General features: G+C 42.0%; 1 protein-coding gene across 1 annotated transcript in view; it reads left to right on the plus strand.

The window, feature by feature from the left end:
• The window catches only part of LOC104469827 (voltage-dependent L-type calcium channel subunit alpha-1C), a gene marked incomplete at its 3' end in the record, with an annotated part of 91674 nt that overhangs the window by 13995 nt on the left and 54964 nt on the right, over window positions 1-22715 (plus strand). The window contains exons 7-20 of the mRNA XM_010084538.1: window positions 1-110; window positions 1232-1352; window positions 1477-1546; window positions 7689-7821; window positions 10099-10228; window positions 13669-13728; window positions 13865-13924; window positions 17333-17439; window positions 18939-19026; window positions 19893-20000; window positions 20705-20757; window positions 20865-21011; window positions 21928-22129; window positions 22581-22711. Coding sequence (XP_010082840.1) covers window positions 1-110; window positions 1232-1352; window positions 1477-1546; window positions 7689-7821; window positions 10099-10228; window positions 13669-13728; window positions 13865-13924; window positions 17333-17439; window positions 18939-19026; window positions 19893-20000; window positions 20705-20757; window positions 20865-21011; window positions 21928-22129; window positions 22581-22711 — 1520 coding nt within the window. The remainder of the gene's footprint in view (window positions 111-1231; window positions 1353-1476; window positions 1547-7688; window positions 7822-10098; window positions 10229-13668; window positions 13729-13864; window positions 13925-17332; window positions 17440-18938; window positions 19027-19892; window positions 20001-20704; window positions 20758-20864; window positions 21012-21927; window positions 22130-22580; window positions 22712-22715) is intronic.

The raw sequence follows: 22715 nt of genomic DNA on the forward strand, positions 1-22715 counted from the left end.
CTGCTGAATGTCTTTTTGGCCATCGCTGTGGACAACCTTGCTGATGCTGAAAGTTTAACATCTGCACAGAAAGAGGAGGAAGAGGAAAAAGAAAGGAAAAAGCTAGCTAGGTAAATCCATTTGCATACACCTATCTGCACTCATGTGCATGTATACCTGTGTGTATAATTACACACACATTATGCAGATATATATGTGCAAGTATGTGTGTATATGTAATATGTGTTGTAATATGTATTTATAAATTCTCTGTGTGTATAGATTATATATGTGATTAATATAATTATATATGGAATTACATATATACAATTTTTAATGAAAAAGAATTCAAACTAAAGGGCAAGAAGGTGTCATGAGCTGGAAGTCCTCACGGTTGCAATGGTGGGGGCATAGGAAAGGAAGTCTGGGTGACTGATGATCTTTCAGAGCATCAGCAGAGAATGACTGTGAAATGTGGTCAATGTTACAACCCCGTTTGAATCTCCCTGTTACCTCCCAACTGCTTTGGACCACAAGGCATATTTTCAGACTTGTTCCCACGACACAAGATTCAGCAGCTTCCTTCTCTTTTGATGCCACATGCTGTTCTTCTCTTGCCAGTTTTTTTTTTTTTTTTGATGTTTCTGTAAGAGTCTTAGGAGGCAGGAGCTGGATGTAGAGCTTCTCTGTCATTCCCAGCTGCCAACAGTGGTGAAGCCTCTCTTTACTGTTTATTTCTAATTACTATCTTCCATGCCTCTTGGAGTGGATCTCTTGTGCAGATCTTTGTGCTTTGTCCTGCATGCTTGTCAGCGGGTTTCCCTGGCTCTGGGGGTGCAGTGAGGGGCAGAACTTTGCAGGCTACCTAGTGGAAGTCCACAAGATATGGGCTGAAAATGGTTCATGCCTTTGTTATCAGGTGCACAAAAAGACCTCTAGTGAAAGACCGCATACGCATGTGCACAAACACACAGGCCTGTATTTCCTCCCCATGTGCGTGCACACACACACGTGCACACACACACGTCACTGAGAAAGCTATAAAATAAAAGCATGCTATATAAAATTAGAGCAGGGTCTCTGCCTGCAGATGAGGACAAGGTGGAGCTGCTGGTATATAATCTGGACTTGGAATGGAGATACCAGCCAGCTGATCATTCTCATGGTGTGTGCTGTGCTACATGAAGTTCCCGAAAGGGAAACAGCTTTTCACCTTTGTAACTCTTTACTTTTTATCTTGTAATATTGTTAGGACTGCTAGTCCTGAAAAGAAACAGGAGATAGAAAAAACAGCTGTGGAGGAGGAGATGAAGGAGGAGAAAATTGAGCTGAAATCAATCACTGCTGATGGAGAATCCCCGCCTGCTACCAAGGTAAGGTCTGCTGCCAGCCAGCCTCCTCTGTGCAGTGATGGCATGAACAGCTTGGGTTTCTGAGGTAATGAAAACCCTCTGCCCTGTCTGATAAAGGCTTTGCTTCTTTTTCCATTTCTGTCAGATCAACATGGACGATTATCAGCCCAATGAAAATGAAGAAAAGAGCCCATATCCCACAACAGAAGCACCAGGTGAATGTCTTCTTCCTCTTAACCCTGATTTGACAAAGAGAAGCTCCAGTTGCTAATGCACATAAAGCCAAATTGTGGTACCAAGTATGCTGAATATGTAATGCTCTCATGACAGGACAGGATAATGTGCTTGCCTGTGTTTGCACAGGTGTGGACTTGGTCCTTTGCAGTCCCTGTAGTGATCAGTAGTATTTGATTTGGTTCTCTGTAAAGCTCTGTATTGGGAAACAGAGAACCAAATCAAATCATATACAAGACTCTGTATATGAAAATATACATGACTTTGTTTTCAGTCTATTTTTTTCAGTACTCAGGGGTCAGGGGAGACTCACAACAGATAGTCCTGAAAGGCAAAGTGCTGAATGCCTTTTTGCACTTTTTTCTAATCAAAAAAGACAGTGTGACTTATTAACATAATTCTAAAGACGTAAGATCTCAGGCTAGAATTAGAAAAAAATAAGCTAGATCACTAGTTAGGCTAGTTTTCACATCAGTTGGACCAAATTGACTTCATCCTCAGATACTTAAAATATTGGTTGAAGAAATCTCAGAACTTCAAGCAGTTTTTCTTCAAGAGATCCTGAATGGGGGATGGGGTTGAAGCAGAATAGTTATAAGCTGGTCAGTTCAATTTCCATTCTTGGAAAAGTGCTGGAACAAATGATTAAACTATATAGCTGCAAGATAAGGAGATGACTAGCAGCCAGCATAGGTTTGCCAAGAACACATCATGTCAAACCACCCTTATTTTCTTCTAAAAGGGGCTGACAAGACTTGTAGATAGGAGAAAAGAAGTAGATGTCATATTCCATAGCTTTGCTAATGCTTTTGACTGTCTCTTATAACATTCTCATAAGCTAGCCAGAAAAATATGATCTAGACAATTGGGAGATAAACTGGTCAGATCTTTTATGTGGAGAGAAGTGATGGCCCCAGTGAGGTTCTACAGCCCAAGGGCCTGTCCCGAGTTCAGTTTGGTTCCTTGTTAATGACCCGAATGATGGAATAGGAAATATGCTTATTACATTTGCTGATGACATGAAGCTAGGAAGGACAGAAAGCATGCTGGAGGGCAGCATTAGAATTCAAAGAGCTCTTGGGGAACTGGATAAATGGTCTAAATAAAATTGAAAGTGCCAGGCTCTATACATAGACAGGAATAAACAACTCACAATAAAGGATCTTAGGTGACAGCTATTTAGGTAATAGTCCTTGAGAAAATAATCTGAATCTTGTGATCAGAAGCTCAACAGGTGCCAACAGCAGATTTTGCCATCTTTCAAAAGGCGACCAAGTAGTGAGATATATAAAGAGTGAAAACATGACCCGTTAGTCCAGTTATGGGTTTCTTCTAACGGCTGGGGAAAGCTAACCAGAGGAAAGCAGTTGTTTTATTCTTTTCACCACTGATAACATCTCAACTGGCATATCGTACCTCATTTTGGGTGCTCTGCTTAGGAGAAGTGGGGCTGAATTAGGAGTGTAGAAGAACATGGTGAAAACAAAGCTAGTAGGAAGCAAGACCTAAGATTGAAAGAATTGTGATTGTTTGAGCTAGGAAAGGTAGGAGAAACATCTTCAAATGCATAAAAGCCTATTACAGGTGGGAGGGGAATTATCTCCATTTTGAAGAAGTTACAGATTTAAGATTCACATCCAGGGAGAATTTTCGAGTCTTGAGGCTAGAACAGATTGTGAAGATGGTTGTGGAAGCTCAGCACCACTGAATGTTGTTAAGAACAGGTGAGAAAAATATCTGCCAGAAAAGGCTTAAACATAATAATTAGTTGATCCTGTCTTAGCAGAAGCATGCACCAGAGGGTCTTTTGTGATCCTTTCCTGTTCTGCCCTTTTGACTTTCTATGATTATGTAACAGGCTGGAATAGATTATAAAACACACTCTCTCTGTTCCATGATTCCTAATAAATAGCTGATAATAAGTTAGTGTGATAGGGTAAAAAAAGACACAATAGTTCATTTTAAATAGATAGACAAGGATTTCAGACAAACAAAAAAGGGAAACTGTTCATTACATTTGATTTTCAGTACAAAAATCCTCGCATTTGCTGTACTTGTATTCATCCATATTTATAGCTCATTTATCAGGAATAAAGTGTGTTTCCAACACCATACAATACTGTTTTAACATTGCCTGGGGCAGACCACTGGCTTTAATCTTCCCAGTACCTCTATAGGCACAGGCACTTACAGGCCCCCATCCCCAGTTGCTAAGAGGTTTGTGGGAGTCCTTAGTCAGAAGCACAAAATTAAAACAGCTTGATACAATTATGTTTCTCAGATGACTTGGATTTGTAGATCATTACATTTTTTTCAAGTGAAGGTACAATCACCTGTATATCAAATTTAAGTCTACTGATACCTTCAGTGAATAGCTGAATAGATACCTTCTGCCAATAGCTTAGAAATAGTCCAGCATCTGAACTATATGACAAAAACTACACCTACAGCATGTGTCAGGGGCATTTTATCTGCAGTCGTGCATAGGATTGGAGTGCTGAAAATTAAGTAAAAACACCTTTAACTGCTGCCTTGGGATGCCATCCCTGGATTGGCATACTTTTGAACACAACCTAAAATTTGAATGGATGATCAGGTTTTCTCCTCTCTCCTAAAGTATTAGCAATGCAAAGGGACAGCATTTTGGTTATTTGCCATTGTATGATGCCGTTTCTAAACAGGCCTGTTCCCTGAGTTGTTTATCAATCCTTTGTGAAGAATGAAGTTACTTTTTCTCTTTTCCAACCCTCTGAAAAATCTTAGCTTTTTGCTGAAGATGTTCTCTAACAGCTCACACAATTACTGACCACTTCTTTCAGAGTTCATGGAAGTCAGCCATAAGGTTCAAACACAATAAAGTTTTCTATATCCCTTGGTAGATCAGATTTACCATAGTCATCTATGCCATTCTTCTGTATAAAGCTCAGAAACACCAAGGCCCTCTCAGAGCTGATGTGGCATGTCACTTCTGCCTTGTGTAGTCAGTTTTGGGGAGCAAGGCTCCAAGGCTTTCCCCAACATTAGCAAGCAAGAATTTCCCAATCCCCACCTGTACCCCTCTCCAGTTCCCTTGTGGCCATCTTACCAGTCCAGAATCCTTCTGCTGATTGCTGACCGGTCCAACTGTGGTACAGGAGATGCTGTGCAGCCATATATGGCCCATCAGGGAACATACCTTTTCTTGCCCACTTGCATGCGGATCCCCTTCAGCTATGCTTTGAGTGAAGCATCCTATTGCTTCTTAGATGCAGTCAGCTGGTTCTACCTATTTTCTGTTTATGATTTAAGCTGTTAATGCCTGTGACTTTTCCATAGCTGTGTACCATTCCATCCTCTGAAAACATCCTTCACCCTAAGCCAGTGTTCAGAAACAATTTGAAATGGTCACTTCATTTGTTTTCCCTTTATTCTTTCACCCTACATTGCTCAATCTCCTATTTGTTTGTGCTGCCTCAACCGGTTTTCTCAATAGCTTCTTCTGACTCTATTTGCTACACAGTTTTGCTCTGAGGCCCTAAAATACTCGGTGTACTTGCCAGCTCATCAGATCACCTATCCTCTTTGTTGGAGGGAGAGACTAGTTCTTCCAGAGATTTGTGTACACTAAAAGGATTATTATGATGATATGTTTATTATAGGAAGACAGGGAGCTAGTCTTGCAGTCTAGCACAGGAACATACAAAGAATTCAGAATGTCAGAAGGTAAAAGCTTGGGATGATTCATGGGAGCTTGAAGCAAAGCAATGTCCTTACACAAGAGCTCTGGTCTTTGTACAGTGAAAAAAAAAAACAGTCTTCATCATTGAATTTCTCACTGATGCTGCACTGTAGCCTATGTGTGCTTATGGCTTCACAACCAAAGAACATCACCATTCTAATGAAGCATAATTCAAGATGATAGTCTCAGATTTGAAATTTCTTGAACTTTAGGAAAGTTCAAACCTAGATCTGAACTTGGCAGCTCTGAGTCATATTTCTTTATGATTTTGTGGCAAGCTTGACTAGAAGTGTCACTTTTTAAATACAAATATTCCTTAAGTATAGAAAACAGTCAAAGAGCAGGTGTTGGATTGCAGCCGATGTGCTGCCCAGCCCACCTGTTACACCATGTTGACCTTTGCTTCTGCGAATGCTGGCAACTGTGCAACATACTGCTTCTATATGCAGGTAGATAGCTTAGGTAGTGACCTGAGCTGAGGCTGTAATCATATTATTCTTTGCATATTTGGGCCTATGTGATCATAAGCATTGTTATTTTGGACTGTTAAGGAAGAAAAAGAATTTGCTTACCTCGCTTATTGTCAGCCCACTCTGAAATCTATAGATAAAAGGTGCAAGTGCAAAGTATAGTAATATTATATAAATACAAGCATTAACATTAACAGCAATTTTACAGCTACTGTGCACAGAAGTACTTCTGAAAGACTGTTTCTTTAACTAATAAAGCCTGCAGAAAGAGTATTATAAAGTATATTACAATATAAAATTGATCTGTTAAAAATAGACTGGTTTAAGAGGTACAAACTCTATGTACCAGCTCAAACATTTATCCAAAAATCTATCAAGTGAATTTCAGCTGAACTCTTGCTACTAGAAGTGCAAAGAAAGAATCCTATTTGCATGCAATAATGGCATGCACTGAGAAGGCCACTTTTCTCCTGTCTCCGACATCTAGATTAGGATCTGTGCTGATTCATCTGTTCTTTCTGATGTGTCCACTACAAGATCAGGTACAGTACCTGACCCTAAAGGAACAGGCTCTTACTGGAATTTATCTCACTTTATGGACTCAAGATAAACCTTTTAACTAGAGTTTCTTCCTTTTCATTGGCAGAAAGATGAATCAGTTGCATCTGACCTTAAAGCTCCTTCCTTAAAATACTTTCTCCTGTCTTGCTGATTAAGTGAGAGAATTAGGATCTTTAAAATAGCAAAATCCTATCATGTTATTTACAAAACAGCATCTGACTTCAGCAGGTAGAAGAAAACCTCAAAGGTGGAAGGTTCTCTTTTACATACCACTCTAGGTTACCCCAATTCTGCACTTTTTCCCATGAGGGTGCTCACTGATCCGCACAGTGCCTGGAGATCTGCTCCATAGGCATCAGGTTCAAGAGTCTCAGCCTTGTCCCTGCATTTTCAAACTTCACCCACTGAATTATGAAAGGGGACAATTTTAAGAATTTCTGATTGGTGTAATTCAAAGTGCCCATGGTCCATGTTTGCTCTGGGGCATACATGCACTGATCCGGACACAATCCCAGATGTGGTAGTGGCTCCATGAAGAGCCTTACAAAGAGGAGAAAAACAGATCTTGATAAACTGGAGGAATGGTCTGAAGAAAATAAGATGTGGTTCAATAAGGATGAGGCCAAAGTGCCACTCTTGGGAATAGTCTACAGCACAAATACAAAGGGGAAGTAACAAGCTAGGCAGCTGTTCTGTGATAAGTAATCTGTGCTTTGTGCAGATCAGAAACTGATGGCAAATTAATGTCAGTGTCCATGAAGGACATTTAAACAGAAGGATAGTATTATAAGTAGTAATCTAGGTCTCCTGCACAGGTAGAACCTCAACTGCAGGTCAATCCTGCAGATAATCTGGAGGAAAGTAGCAAGAATGATCAGAGACCTAGGGAACACAGCACCTCAGGAAGGACTGTTGTTTTGCTCTAGGAATCAGAAATCCTCACAGGGGCATAAAAATGGTCCTCAAATATGTAAAAGCCTTCTGCAAAAGGAAGGGAATTCTCTATATTCTGTGTCCATGGAAAATAAGAAAACAGATAATGTATTTGAGACCATAGCAAGAAAGGTTCAAGTCAGTCATTAGAAGCTTTTTTTTTTTTGCAGAAGAGACAGTGAAGCATCTCAGAAGACTGTTGTGAGGATATTGTGGGTTTACAGCATTAGTGGTTTTGTGGAGAGACTAGATCAGTTTCCACCAGGATGAGCACTGAGCAACAGAGGCTGCCTTGGAGAAGGGAAGTGGGCAAGGAACCTTAAGCTTTCCTCATCCTATTTCAATTGTTCTTAGTTTTTCGCTCTAGTTATGACACAGACAAATGCACCAACACTTCAGAATGGGTTGTATTTTGTATTAAGACAAAAATGCTTCTTGCAGCAGAGGAAGATGAGGAAGAACCTGAGATGCCGGTCGGCCCTCGGCCTCGCCCGATGTCTGAGCTGCACCTCAAGGAAAAGGCTGTGCCCATGCCTGATGCCAGTGCTTTTTTCATCTTCAGTCCTAACAACAGGTATTTAAGAGACTGCTTAGCTGGAATAAGGAAGCAGAGAGCAAGTATCCCTTTCACGCTGGGCTCCAAAGTTTATGTGGTGCAGAGCTCCCTTCCAGCAGTTCATACTAAAGACCTCCTTTAACCAGTCTCTCCTTTAGAGGCCCTGGCATGAAATCCTCATGAAAGCACAACTGTAGGGAGCCCCCTCACAGTGTTCAGTGGGAGTTCATGGCACCTGCAAGGCTGACTGAAGACACAAATCATGAAAGCTTCGGAAATTAGGGAGTTGGAAGCAAGTCACTAATTGGAATTCCCCAACAAATTCGGGTCCAAATTGCAAGCAAACCATCATGCAGTCAGTCAAGTGTGAGGTAGGAGCTTCCTGTTCTAATGGCTGCTCAAAATCCACTCCCAGTAGGGAGCTCATGTGTTTCTGCTCATTCCTACACTTCAAGAACAAGCACACAAGAGGGAAGAGGAGGATGAGAGTCCATAGGTCTGAGGGGAGGCTGAGGAGAGTAATTCTTCTCTCACACCTCTTCCCTTGGGCTCCTGCAATGTGGCTTCACATTGCCCCACCTGTCTTTCCAACACAGATGTGTGAGACCAGTACTGTGAGTGGAGGGCTGAGCTATGACACAGAGGAATATATCTTTCCAAGGGTGCAGAAATGAGCTCACTGCCCAGTGGTCTGTGCACTATCGTGTATCCCAACACCTCCCTTGGGGACTTGGCCACCAAACACATCCCCAAAGTAAGGCAGGGCTAAAAAAGCACAGCTGAATTCAGAGCCAGTCTTTCCACAGCAGGGCTGTGACACTCCTCCTTGGATATTGTGCAAGAGGGAAGAACTGATGATGGTTGGGACTCATGGACTCTAATGCCAGCTTTGCCACCCACCCACTGTCACTTGTTGAAGTAAATTAACCTGTGCAATCATCTGTAAAATTGCTATAATGGGGGCTTGGAGGCTTAACAGCCAAAAGTAGAGCTAAATAGATTAATGAAGTGCCTCTAGAATTATGCATAGGACTGTTATGAGGTTTAACTCCTTGTATGCTGATACCAACATATGGAGGGTGCTGTAATGGTCTCTAGTAAGCATGCTGTTAATCACAGAATCACAGAATGTTAGAGATTGGAAGGGACCTCGAAAGATCATCTAGTCCAATCCCCCTGCCGGAGCAGGAACACCTAGATCAGATCACACAGGAACGCATCCAGGCGGGCTTTGAATGTCTCCAGAGAAGGAGACTCCACAACGTCTCTGGGCAGCTTGTTCCAGTGCTCTGTCACCCTCACCGTGAAGAAGTTTTTTCTCATATTCAAGTGGAACCTCCTATGTTCCAGCTTGCACCCATTGCCCCTTGTCCTATCACTGGATGTCACAGAGAAGAGCCTGGCTCCATCCTCCTGACACTCACCCTTTACATATTTATAAACATTGATTAGGTCACCCCTCAGTCTCCTCTTTTCCAGGCTAAAGAGACCCAGCTCCCTCAGCCTTTCCTCATAAGGGAGATGCTCCATTCCCTTCATCATCTTTGTGGCTCTGTGCTGGACTCTCTCCAGCAGTTCTCTGTCCTTCTTGAACTGAGGGTCCCAGAACTGGACACAATATTCCAGATGCGGTCTCACCAGGGCAGAGTAGAGTTGTTTGATGGGAGACTGCTACTTCTTTACTTGCTAGTTTCCCACTAAGAGCACCAAGAATTTTATATTAGGGTGATGTTTTGCAGATGTCCTGCATGGCATAATGTCCTCCCAGAAGCCCTTTGCAAACACCAGTCTGCCCTATATCCATTTGGCCGGGTCTGTGCCCTGTTAGCAAGGTAGATCCCCCATAGCTCCTGCTCAGTGATGCTCCAGCCCCAGCTCAGAGACATTGGCCACCCCAAAGCCCATTTTTTCCGCTTTCCCACTAGATGAATGGGGAATGCTTCTGCAAATGAAAGCAAGCTGTATAATTTTAGGTTGTCAGGTTTCAGACCATGTCTAAATTACAAAAGGTTCTGTCAGGAGGGAGTGACAAACGCACAGAGCACAAGCCCTGCAGGCAGCCGGTCGCCCCGTGTGCATCACAGCATGAGGTGGAGAGCCAAGGCTACCCAGCACCCAGCAGGGTCAAGCACAGCTGCCTGGGCCCATTGCTCTCCCTGCTGCTGGGGCAGAGGAAAGCTGTTCTGCAGAACAATCTTCCAGGGCCAGTCCTGGTGCTAAAAGAGGAGGGGGGAATGTTTCCCAGGTCTTGCTGTTCTCTGAGAGATAAAGTTGTGCCTCTCCTCTCTCTTGCAGGTTTCGTGTCCACTGCCATCGAATTGTTAACGATAACATTTTCACCAACCTGATCCTCTTTTTCATCTTGCTCAGCAGCATCTCCCTGGCAGCTGAGGACCCTGTCCGACACCTCTCCTTTAGGAACCAAGTATGCTTCCCATCCTTCTTCCCTCTCTGTGTATTAAAAGTGTGGTACAAGCAGATCATGAGTTGAAGCCAGGAAAGGCAGAAAAGACTGCATCAGAGGCTTTGGGAGTGGCTGTCTTCCCTGATTTGTGCCTTTTCAAGGCTGTGTGTGAAATTGTTGGGTTTTGCAGGGAACGTGAGTCAATGTAGAATTTGGCTTCTAGTTCATTTCAGAGTGTGTGTAGGAGAAGGAAGGACAGGAGGCTTATGCAAAATTGTCGTTCCCTGGGATTTAAGGCATTAGAAATGTACTGCAGAAACATTGATTAGGGTACACATAATTCTAATTTGGGAGATTTACAGGTTCCCTTTGGAACATTTGCCACATGTTTTTCCTTTGAGCTAAAAAACCCAGGGCCTGATTTTCACTTTATTCGCACTGGTGTAAATCAGGAGTAAAATTATTGAGTTTGATGCAGTCACTCTGGGAGAAATTGATGTAATGAAGGTTATAATCAGACTACTTGAATGCAAGCTGCAAAGCTACCATTAAATTTGAGATGATCCTCCATATATATTGTTGTCCTCTGTTCTCCATGCTGGGGAAAGGAGGGGAAGGTATTCAGCACAGAGATACATTCTCATCTTCTTTCCTAACCATTCTTATAAGCCTTTTGAAATGTTCAGTGCTCCCTAAACTTTGCCAGTGGTTGTTTCCATTAATCTGGGGTTATTGAAGAAATCTGAAGGGTCATATGTGAGACTTCTGATCTCTGCTGTCTGCAGTAACCTTTTTGTTCCTTTAAGCTGGAAGAGCTTGCTAGACTTAAAGAGTGAGACAATTTTTTTATTGTTTAATAATAAAATATTAATTTAATGCTCAGTGTTCTACCTCCCTGAATTATCCTAGCCTGAGCATGCATTTAAACACATATGTGCATGCAGAGAAGGTGTTAATGGAAGTTTATTCCTGAGCTTATCTCAGAGCTGCTTTGCAGTTTGTCCTGAAGGAGGGTACTAAATAATACAGTCAAACCTGTGCCACCAATGACCCCCCTTGTGCATGGTTGAGTGTTCCCACTATGTAGGGAGAAATGTATGTCAATATGTAGTAGCGCTGCAGCATGATGTGAGCTGGCATATAGGCTTCTGGCATGTCACAGAAGTTGCCACAGAATCTGTAGCAAATTTAAATGAGGAAAAAAAAAAAATAGTCAAAGCTGGTTGTCCTGGATAAAAGACCTAAAGATTTGGGGCAAAGTGTTGTCTTGTATATTTGAAGCCACTGATGTTGCTTGAAAATCTGTCTTGAATTTTTGCAGGTACAGATGTTTAAAATGTATCATACAAGGGGACAATGACAAGATGTTTGGGTTGCAATATGGTCTGCCTTTACACTTTGACAGTAGAACAGTAAGATTGTGTCCTGCTTTGTGCCCACACAGAGGCCTGGGAGGGAAAGAAAGAAAGCTGAAAGCAAATGAATTGCCTCTACCTTCACTCACTCTGTGTTCCCACAACATGATCAGGCATTAACCTGTGCACAAGGACTCATGCAGACCAGTACTGCTGTTGACACAAACTGTCCCAGATAAGGAAGATGGGAACAGAGTGAAGCTCCTCCAGCAAGGGCTAGTGAAGAGGCTGGGACACTGCTTCTGTCCCAGGGCAGGCTAGTGGCTGCATCTTTCTTGTGTCACACAGGGCTCAGGCAGCAAGTTTTTGGAAGTGCCTCCCCAGTCTGATCGAACGGCCTTCAAAGCCCAAGCAAAATTCATATTTAGATAATAGTAAATTTGCCTGATGATAAATAGTACTGCCTGCACAGGTGGAGCAGTGGTCGTTTTCATTAGGCATGTTTTCCTCTATAAGGGACAATTTTACTAGCTGCAGCTTTGGGGCCAGATTCACCAGTATGCTCAAGCTGCTTTGCAGTGCTCTGGTGATGTAAAGCAGCTGCAGGTACAGCTTAATCATCCACTTTAATTAAGTTTATGGCTGTTTTATGTTGGCAGCATCATGCAAAGCAGCCTGAGAGTACCCATGAATCTGGCCCATTGATTATAAAATTATTCCATTGATATAATAACCAAATGTCAAGACCTACAAGGCAGCAACGCAAAGGACATTTCCAGTTATTATGCATGTAAAATAATATAGGATCTGTCCATCCTTGAAATGGCCCTTTTTTAATTCTCTAAGTATCAAAAATTGATAGAGCACCAGACAACCTTGAAAAAGTGAGAACAATTTGGGTTCAAAAACTTAACAGTGACCTGAAGAATTTTAAGTTACACCATAGCAGTAGGTGATACATCCCCCCATGTGACATTCAGTGTCTGCAAATTAGTCCAGATTCAGACTGTGCTTAAATAGTGCAATCTAAAATAACCCTGTAGTTTGCAGTAGTTACCCCACTGCCCATGGCATACCAAGCTGTGAGAATCTAGCCACATATTAATCTGAGTTAGGGTATGGGCATTGACCATTTGTAGTGTAAATAACACTAAAATGGCTTGGGATATTGGAATACGTTGGAAACAGAGTTCAGTTCTGGTCCCATTAGTCAATGAGAAAGTTCCCATTTGCCTTTGTGGGATGTCAAACGATTGGCAGTGAACAATGTTTCTGCCCTTGGTGCTGTTACTTTGAAAGCCACTTTACACTTCCAGACTTGCTGTTGCCTTCTGTGACACTCTAGGGTCACTTTTTGTGATCTGCTATGCACACCACCCCATCACCGAGCCTAAGTTCATGAGAATTATGAGTTTTCCAACTTGCCTGTTATCCAGGATGCCAATAGAAAGATGCAGGATCTAAGTTAGGCACCTTTAGCACACGACCAAATTATGGTTACAGTCCAAGAGCTGGGATTCTGTTCAACTGGCAGAGTCTTTGTTATTCATCCTAATCCAGGGCAAACCAGGATAGAGAAGAAAAATAGCTAGAGCATGAATTTGCAGTTTGGTTTTTTTTTCCTTTGTGAAAGGCACACAACAAGCTTGAATGTAAGTTAATAAGAAGGAATCTAATGTTTTCTGCTGATACCAGGCATCCTTGTATTCTCAGTTTGGATGTCTATTTGGGAAAACCCTTGAATCGTCCGCTCTTTTCCAGATTGAAAAAAATAATAATAATAAAAAATAAAATAAAGAGGATAAAAAGAAAAGGAAAAAAAAATAAAAAAAAGCAAAACCTACAACGATGACCAAAAAGTTATTTTGCCTCTAGAGCCCTCATGGGATTGTAACTCAGAAAAGACTTCATGCAATGTGCTTCTTGCCCTCTGTGTCAGGACCTTCACTGCATTCAACAGGACGTTGTCACAAAACCATTTCCTATATAGTCCTCCTTGTTCCCTTGTTAAACAGCATATGTATTTGATTTTGAACTGTGATTTCCCATTCAAGTGATCAGTCACTGATCTACCCTCCCCGCTCCTATTCCCTTTTGTTTTTACAGATTCTCTTTTATTTTGATATAGTTTTTACTGTCATTTTCACCATTGAAATTGCTCTGAAGGTAAAGTGCCCATCTTCTCTGCCATTACTTGTTCACAAGCTTACTAGTTTTCTGCCACTATCTGTTGCTAACACACACGCCTGTTTGTTCCTGGGTCACGCTCAGTACCACTAACCCAATTGTGCTTATTTTTCAGATCCTAGGCAATGCAGACTATGTCTTCACTAGTATCTTTACATTAGAAATTATTCTTAAGGTAACCAACCTGAGCAATACACTCGTTTTCTCCTTCCTTTCTTTCTTTCTTTCTTTCTTTCTTGCTCTCTGTTGCTTTCTTTTTCTTTTTTTTAACCCCTTTATTATCTCTACACAAAGGATTGTTTATCTTCTGATTTTATTGTTTTGCTAGTTGCTTAAAAAGTCTTCTGTGAAATGTTGATATTCAAACTTGTAATTCGGAACCTATATCAAAACAATGCTTTTTACGAGAATTGCAATGATAAGATGATTCTGTTGGGAAAAGTATGAGGGGACCGAGAAAAAAAGGCCATTGCCCCATACATTTCTCTCTCTACCCTGGCCAGTGAGAGGTTTTTTTGCTATGCAAGGAACACATGCTACAACACAAAGAGAAGGTCTCCATTCTGCACAAGTCATGAAGCCAGGCTAGAGGGCAGCTGATTACTTCTGTGATGTTACAGGCTGCACAGTCAAGTAGGAGACAGGGAATGCAGTGCAGAAGCTCACTTTTTAGTGTGGAGAGGTAACCAAGAGTACAAATCACTGAAACACCAAGGACTGTAGCTGCAAATGAAAACTGCTGCATCGCCTGTTTGAAACCTGGCTTCCCGTTTCCCAGGAACATGCTCTGTACCAAGGGAAATGTGCAGGAGAATGGTTTGGCTCAGGAGAGATAAAATTAGGCTGCCCTGTTCTTAACTCCAATTTTCCCAAATCGGTAGGCTAATAATTTAAATAACAGTAATTGAGCAAAGTTCTGGCTTTCTAAATGCTAGATTCACTTGGCAGGTTGGTTTTATTCTCAGCAAGCTAGTTCTAAGTGCTGGCAGGCAGTACCTCTGAGTTGCTCAGATTTTGCAGCTCAAGACCCTAATAACAGTATCCATACTAAAGGCTGTCAAGCAGAGTGGCCCCTGCCTATTTCTTTAGAGAAACATGCTTTTTGATATGACTTAAAATCACCAAAGCCATAATGTTCTCCAAAGAGATGTACATATTACGCTAGTGTGCAATGTGCATCTGTGTTTATACGTTATATCTGAACATGCGCATAGCAAAGGCTGATCAAAAAGGTCGACAAAAAAGGAAAACATCTCAACAGCAACTTTAAAAATAAAACCGTAGTTCAAGACACCTGTTTGAACTTAAAACTACTAATTCTGCTCCCACTGAAGTAAACGGCGACACTCCTAATGTCTTCAGTGGAAGCAGAACCTAACTCAACCCATTGGCATATTGCTCTGTTTTCATCAGAGTGTACTGCATAGTACCCGAGCCTTCCCAATGTCCTCCTGTTAACTTCAGTGAATTTATGTCAACACCTCTAGATATTCTCTGTGTTCGAGTAGTAGAGGAGTACAAGGACTACAAATGTATAAGAAATTCTTCTGGTCTTATCCTGTCAGTTCCTGCCTCACAAATTGCTTGGTTTTTCAGTGCATGTTTCTCTGCTGCCTTGCATTGAGTACAATGTTTTGCACAACAGCAAAGTTTGTGTAAATGATAAGAAACAAAATAATAAATGGCCATAGGATGTTCAAGGCTGTAGAGAAACAAGCTTCATCTGCCCTCATGTTGCCAATGACACCTGCAAGCGTCACACTGCCATGGTGGAGTCTGGTGAATGTTAGCAAGGTGACCACCTAGTTTGTTTAACCGGTATCCTAAAAGCTTGTTCAGTGCCCCAGATGGGAAGAAGACATAGATTATACACCCTTTGAGAGTCTCTTCTGAAATAACAAAATCTCTCAACAGGCTTGAAAGAACCACAGTGTCTATAGAACTTAAATTCAGCAGAGCGTCCCCTCCTGATTTCAATGGTGTCTCCTTTCTTTCAAGATTGCCATACAAAATCTAACCAGTAAAGGGCATCTTTACCACCTTTGTTATGGCAAGAACCTCCTTCCCCACCTTCCCCAACTGAATGTGTCTATAAGTATAAATTCCAAGCCAAGATGAGAGTTTATACTTCCTACCCTTCTAAGTTCTCTCTAACTGATTGATAGTCAGTTCCTTGATGTCATGGATGTTTGGTGAAAAAAATCTGATGTACCATGTGCCCTTCCACCCTCCTCTGAATAATCATGTCAAAGATAGACATGGCTGGAAACCACTACAGACATGCCAGCCTGAGCTATTAGTGGGATCCAGAAAACTAGTTTGAATTTCTAGTTCACACTTCTCAGCTGAGAGTCTGGCTAGATCTCATCATGGAGGAACAGTCTTGTGGTATCTGCTTCAAGTTACTTTAGACATCTAACTTAGGTGAGATTCAGAGGACCAAATTTAGAAACCTGTGTTCCTCACCCAGGTAATGGAGGGACATTAGCAGTTGTGGGGATGGGGTTTCTTCAAAGCAGATGCATTACACTGCTCACCCAGTCTAAGGTAGGTAACACAAATACCCCCATCACCTCACCCTCTTTAACCGTGCCAGACTCATTTAGTCACATTCCATAACTTAGCTCAGTCTAAAATTCAAATTCTGAGCTCGTAAGTGATAGGTCTGACACTGTGGCTGAGACCCATTTCTGTTTACACTGTCATTTAATCGAATTCTGGAGCTGTGACATCCTCCTCAAAACCAGCAGGTGTTCAATACCTGTTCACACCCAGAATGGGCAGAGAGTCCCTTGTAAGTTATGCAAATTTTTTCCCTTCCTCTGCTGGGTGGTGTTCATAATGATTACCTACACAAAGAGACCACTCTGTCTCAAGGAATCTTACCTTGGGCTTTGTGAGGAAAGCCAAGGGGAAAATGCAACTGCTTCTAGAATAAAAATGGAGGAAGCTGGATAAGGATGCAAAAAGGGATGCAGGATTGAGCTGAACAGAAGAAGCAAACCGAAGAGAGAAGGAATTCCTCGTGTTGCTTCGGTTCAGCTCTAAACCATCAAATCTCTGAGGGATTGTTTTTTCTTCATAGAGGGAAGACAGCTCAATTGTCCACTGCAGTTGGTCTAAGCATTGAAAAACATTACAGAAGAACCCTTTTTATTTTATATTTTTATTCAATTTAGCTAAAGAGGCCTTCATATAATATAAACATCATACTCACAAGTGTTCTCTGCCATTGAAGAAAAAGGCAAAAGCATATAATTGCAAAGAGTAGTTTTTGCAGTCATTCTGCTGCTTTGCTGATAAATGTTATGTACTCTATACACTCAAAGTGAGTATTTTCCTCACTGAACCTAGTTTTGGCTTTCCCTAGTCAGGTCTTTCACAGTTATCTTACCATCTTCTTCATTCTGTTTTCTTTCAATGGGGGCTCAACTTCTCCTTTGGGATCTGGGGGTAAATTGTCTGCTATGTTAGAAATACTGCCCTTCCCCAATTATATACTCTCAGCACAACCAGATGAGTTTGATTTCTGAACAGATGCTAATGGCAAAGTGTGTTTCTGTCTTCATGTGCCTTCCTGCAGATGACTGCATACGGGGCTTTCCTCCATAAGGGCTCCTTCTGCAGAAACTATTTCAACATCTTAGATCTGCTGGTGGTCAGCGTTTCTCTCATCTCCTTTGGGATCCAGTGAGTAATCTATTTTCAACTGTCTGGTTTTTGGGGATTGTAGGGCTAGGTTGGGAGGTGATACCTCAGGCTCATTGTCTTATCTGGATAAGATTTTTCTCATGAGCCTGGAAGTATTTTTCTCAAATTATTCAAGACTGTTCAAATTCATCTTCAAGAGGGGAGGTAATAATTGGGAAATGCAACAGTAATGACCTGAAGGAGGAATATTCTAGAAAGAGCAAATGAGAACAAGAAACTTGGTCCGTTGAGAATCATGACACTTAGCTTTGTTCCAAGATCTGATTCACTGTATCTGTTCAGGACAGTTAAGTGAGTTACTGTTCCCTTCTAGAGCCCTCATAACATCTTTGGAAAATTAGGTGATAATGTTTTGCAACTTCATAAGATGTTGTGGTCTTAGTCAATGGGAGACCATCAAGCTCTTGAAGAGCTGTGTGAGAATCTGCAGAGTACTGGTGATAGTGACAGTTGATCTTGCTTCTGTTGCCCCACTTCGCGTTGATTGATCCATTAATTTGCATAATAAGTTTATAGATTTACTTGACTATGTAAAATTCTGTGTGTCGGATAGGGAGTTTCCTCAGTAGAATCACATCTGATAACAAATAAGCTCCCAATTGTTACCATTACAGGTTAGCAGCTCATGTATGTTATGCTCCAGACCTAAGTCAGCAGAAAGATTTGTCAGGTTCGTTGGGCTTTCAGTCAAGGTCTTAAGAATGGCACAGTGCTTGTTTAGACCTGCTGTTTCTTTCTTACAGACCAAATTAGACTCTTAATATGTTAGCAAAAAATCTGTTCCCAAAATCAGTAGGAGGGCCTGATGCCATACAGCATGGAGAAGATTCTCAGACAGGGTTTTAGTCTTGGAAGATGCAGAGAGCTCTGTTGTAGTAGATAGTTGTGTTTGGTACTTAAAATTAACTACACAAGTCATCCTAATCAGTTCAGTGGGAGTTTCCACATCCTTGAATTTATGTACACAGTTTGTTTGTGGGATCAGAGGCCAAACGCGTTGCAGTATCAAACTCCAGGTGGACAACATACCTTTAATGCTGGAGTCACCTGGAGTTTCCACTCTTCTATGAATATTTCAGTGGAATGGTTCTTTGAGCCTTATCTGAAAATGTCTTGTGATTACTACATCTTGGCACAATTTCTGTATCATAGATACAGAGTATTTGGCAGTTTGCCCTGCTTTAAAAAGTACCCTGCCCATGTTCCTTTCCCTTTGTTAATACAGCAGAGATGTTCACGTGAAAGCCAGGAGAATGTATACTGAGCCTGCCCAGATCAGAAAGCAAGACCTATGAAGATTACATCAGAGAGTAGTTTCCTTATGCCTGAAGTGCCATAGCAAGGACTTGACTCTCCAACTATCCTAAGCAGTCTAAGGCTATGTAGGATTTCAAACAAGAATGGGTGAAATTCATCTGCCCTCACAGCACACCCCCTATATTGCTGTATCTCTCAAACCTTCCAATACTTTCTTCCAGGTCCAGTGCCATCAATGTGGTGAAGATCCTGCGTGTTTTGCGAGTACTTAGACCGCTGAGGGCTATCAACAGAGCCAAAGGACTAAAGGTTAGAAGATTCACAATACATTCTGTAAACTATAAATTTGAGTTATTTCAGACTACAAGGACTTTTTTAATGGTTCAAGTAGTGTTTCAGCAGAATCACAGAATGGTTGAGGTTGGAAGGGACCTCTGGAGGTTATCTTGTCCAACAACCCTGCTCAAGCAGGGCCACCAAGAGCAGGTTTCCCAGGAACATGTCCAGGTGGCTTTTGAATATCTCCAAAGAGGGAGACACCATAACCTCTCTGGGCAACCTGTTCCAATGCTTGGTCACCCTCACAGTAAAAAAGTGTTCCCCAATGTTCAGATGAACCTTCTATGTTTCAGTTTGTGCCCGTTGCCTCTTGTCCTGTCAGTGGGCACCACTGAAAAGAGCCTGACTCTGCCTTTTCTGCACCCTCCTTTAAGGTATTTATATTCATTGACAAGATTCTGCTGAGCCTTCTCTTCTCAGAATGAACAGTCCCAGCTCTCTCAGACTTACCTCATGGGAAAGACGCCCCATTCCCTTAATTATACTTATGTAGTTTGCTAGGGTTACAGATAGGCTCACAAGCCTATTTTAACACAGCCTTGCTGTATTAGATAAACTCCTTGTGTGCTGGTTGGTGCCCAACTATGTAAGCTGGTGCTGCTGGAAGTTTCAGAGAGCTGAGCTCTGGTATTTTCCTATCCCCTTCTGCCTGCTTCTAAGAGTACAGCGAGGAACATAACAAGTTGGTCTTCTCAACCCTTTACTGAGACATTACTTAATGGGAAATAGTTAAATGAAATTATTTTGTTTGTATTTTTAGTCTTGGGATTCTCCCTTAGCCAGAACAGCTCAGAACAATCCTGCAAGTTACTTTTGTTCCTATCTTCCATTTGCAGCATGTAGTCCAGTGTGTGTTTGTCGCCATCCGAACCATCGGAAACATTGTGATTGTCACCACTTTGCTGCAGTTCATGTTTGCCTGCATTGGAGTTCAGTTGTTTAAGGTAAAACCATTGGGCCCATCCATTAATCCATTACACTGAACTGTATTATGGGGTAGGATGGAAAATAGCATGAAGAAGCCTGACGAAGGGGAAATGGCATCTTCTGTGCAACAGGAAAAACATTTGGGGCACTATCAGTGTTACCTGGGCTCCTCCGACCAGTAGTCCCCCAAAACTGGACCAGGCATATTCAGAACTCCTGCCCTTCATCTGTAATCGTAAGAAATCATGAGTAACATCAGTACCCTTCTTCCCTAAATTGCTTGTAGCATGACTTAGTGCCAGGCAGGTGAAGAGGGCTGTTCTGAAGGATTGATACTTGCAGGCTGTCTACTCCCCATCTTGTAGAGGAAGGGGCATGCCAGATAATCATGGGAGGTTATCCATTCACTCCTTTATGTGTGCTTTTATTCCTTTGCCCTTCACCACCCTTCTGACAACTAGTGTTCTGTGGCAGTCCGTGTTCATGCACCTCAGGACATACACACAAAAGTACTGTTCGAGTAGATGAAAGCCTGTGCTCTGAACTACCCAGAGGGAGGCAAGTCTTGATCCAGTTTGCTCACATCAGCCTGCAAAAGAGCATGTAAACATACTCATAGTTGGTTAAGCAAGTAGTAAACACAGTCTCCTTGCTACATGATCTGCCCTAACCCTTGCACTGTCAGGAAATGAAGCTTCATTTCTCTCTCTTCCTTTTCAAGGGCAAGCTGTACAGCTGCACTGATAGCTCCAAGCAGACGGCAGCAGAATGCAGGTGGGTCTGACCTTTCCCAGTTAGCCCCCTTCACTGACCACCGACTCTCAGGGCCTTTTACTGGAAGTGCAGTTCTGCCATGTGCTCTCTCTGTTCCCCATCCACAGAGGGTACTACATTACGTACAAGGATGGTGAGGTCAACCAGCCAATGATACAGCCCCGGAGCTGGGAGAACAGCAAATTTGACTTCGACAATGTCTTGACTGCCATGATGGCCCTCTTCACTGTCTCAACCTTTGAGGGCTGGCCAGAGTGAGTGCTTCTTGGACCAGTGCAACACTAGCAATGTTCTCATTCATTTCAAAAGAGAAAGTTCAAACACAGAGCACAGTATTTCCCGTTCTAAGTATTTAAATAAATCTAAATCATTAAATGTAGCAATAGTAGCAGCAGTCATTGTAGTATTATGTACTTTGTAAATTCCTCAGGGCCTGCAGGAATTGCTGTTCCTGTACTTGCAAATAGTGCACAGCACTGTCTCTAGTTCTTAAAAAAACGATTGCCAGTAGTAGCAGTGGTAGCAATATTTAGTATTTAGTATTTAGTATTATGTATATAAGTGGATATAAAATGCCTGTCAGGCACTTACCAGTACTGCTAGGTGTTGCAAGTTTCCCAGTGGAGCCAACAGGGCAATGTGAAACACAGCAGTGCTATCTCTGCAGTATGGGCAGACATGGGATGTCTTACCTGGCTATGCTGCCTGTGCCACAGGGGCCGAGGACTCCCACAGCTCCACTCTGTCAGAGTGACATGGGCACACAGGGTACCAGGGGGCTGACCCTGGCCTGGGTCATCATCACTGGGTGATGCCAACAGCAGTGTTAAGAAATGTTAAAAGTGCTGAGATCCCCTTTTCTCACAAAATTTATTTCCCAACAACACAGACTCTCCTGTCTTCTGTTAGCTGAAGGGCATGGCTTTTGTTTTAAATTTTAATTGTACAGCTATGAAAATATTTCACCCCTGAATAAGTTCAAAGTGTAAAGTTAGTAAGAGCCCTGTGTTCTCTTTTGCAAGAGTTTACACTCAGATTAGTGCAAGTCTGCAAGTGAATTAAATTTGATACAAGTAGAAGAAAATCACAAAGTTAAACTTTATAATATCACCTATAAGGCCTCAAGGCAGTTGCAGATTTTCTCTGCATTGGGCTCCTGTTTGCTTTCAGGTTGCTGTATAGGTCCATTGATTCCCACATGGAGGATGTGGGACCCATCTATAATCACAGGGTTGAGATCTCCATCTTCTTTATTATCTACATCATCATCATTGCTTTCTTCATGATGAACATCTTCGTTGGTTTCGTCATCGTCACGTTTCAGGAACAAGGAGAACAAGAGTACAAGAACTGTGAGCTGGACAAAAACCAGGTAATTTACAACACCTTGTTGCCACTAAAAGTCAAAAATACATTGAGAATAAGCATTTAAGAGAGAAATGCGTACAGAGAGGAACATGTGAAGATTGCCAAGAACACAAAACACTAAGCTGTCTTCACTGTCATCTTTCAGGAGTCAGGTAAAAAAAAAATCTTGCTCTAAGATTTTCTCAAGGGACAGCATTTACTTAAAAATATGTGCTGTACGATCACTGAGATTAGATGAACATGACAGCATTGTCTGTCCAAAGTAAATGCATATGGAACTCTTCAACAGGTTGAATATTCACATTCAGGTTATGACCAAAAAATAAATTATCCTACCAAGCATTCTTCCTTCAGTAAAAAACTTGAAATACATTGTGTTTCTATTATGTTTGGAGGTAGCTGACCAGCCCTGTATTTTGGTTTTGGTTTTTAAACCTACCCTGCCTCTTTCACAGCGCCAGTGTGTAGAATATGCCCTGAAGGCCCGGCCGCTGCGGAGATACATCCCTAAGAACCAGTACCAGTACAAAGTTTGGTATGTGGTCAACTCCACCTATTTTGAATACCTGATGTTTGTTCTGATCCTGCTG

Source organism: Pterocles gutturalis, unplaced genomic scaffold, assembly GCF_000699245.1.
Source record: "Pterocles gutturalis isolate BGI_N339 unplaced genomic scaffold, ASM69924v1 scaffold140, whole genome shotgun sequence".
NCBI classification, from domain to species: Eukaryota; Metazoa; Chordata; class Aves; order Pterocliformes; family Pteroclidae; genus Pterocles; species Pterocles gutturalis.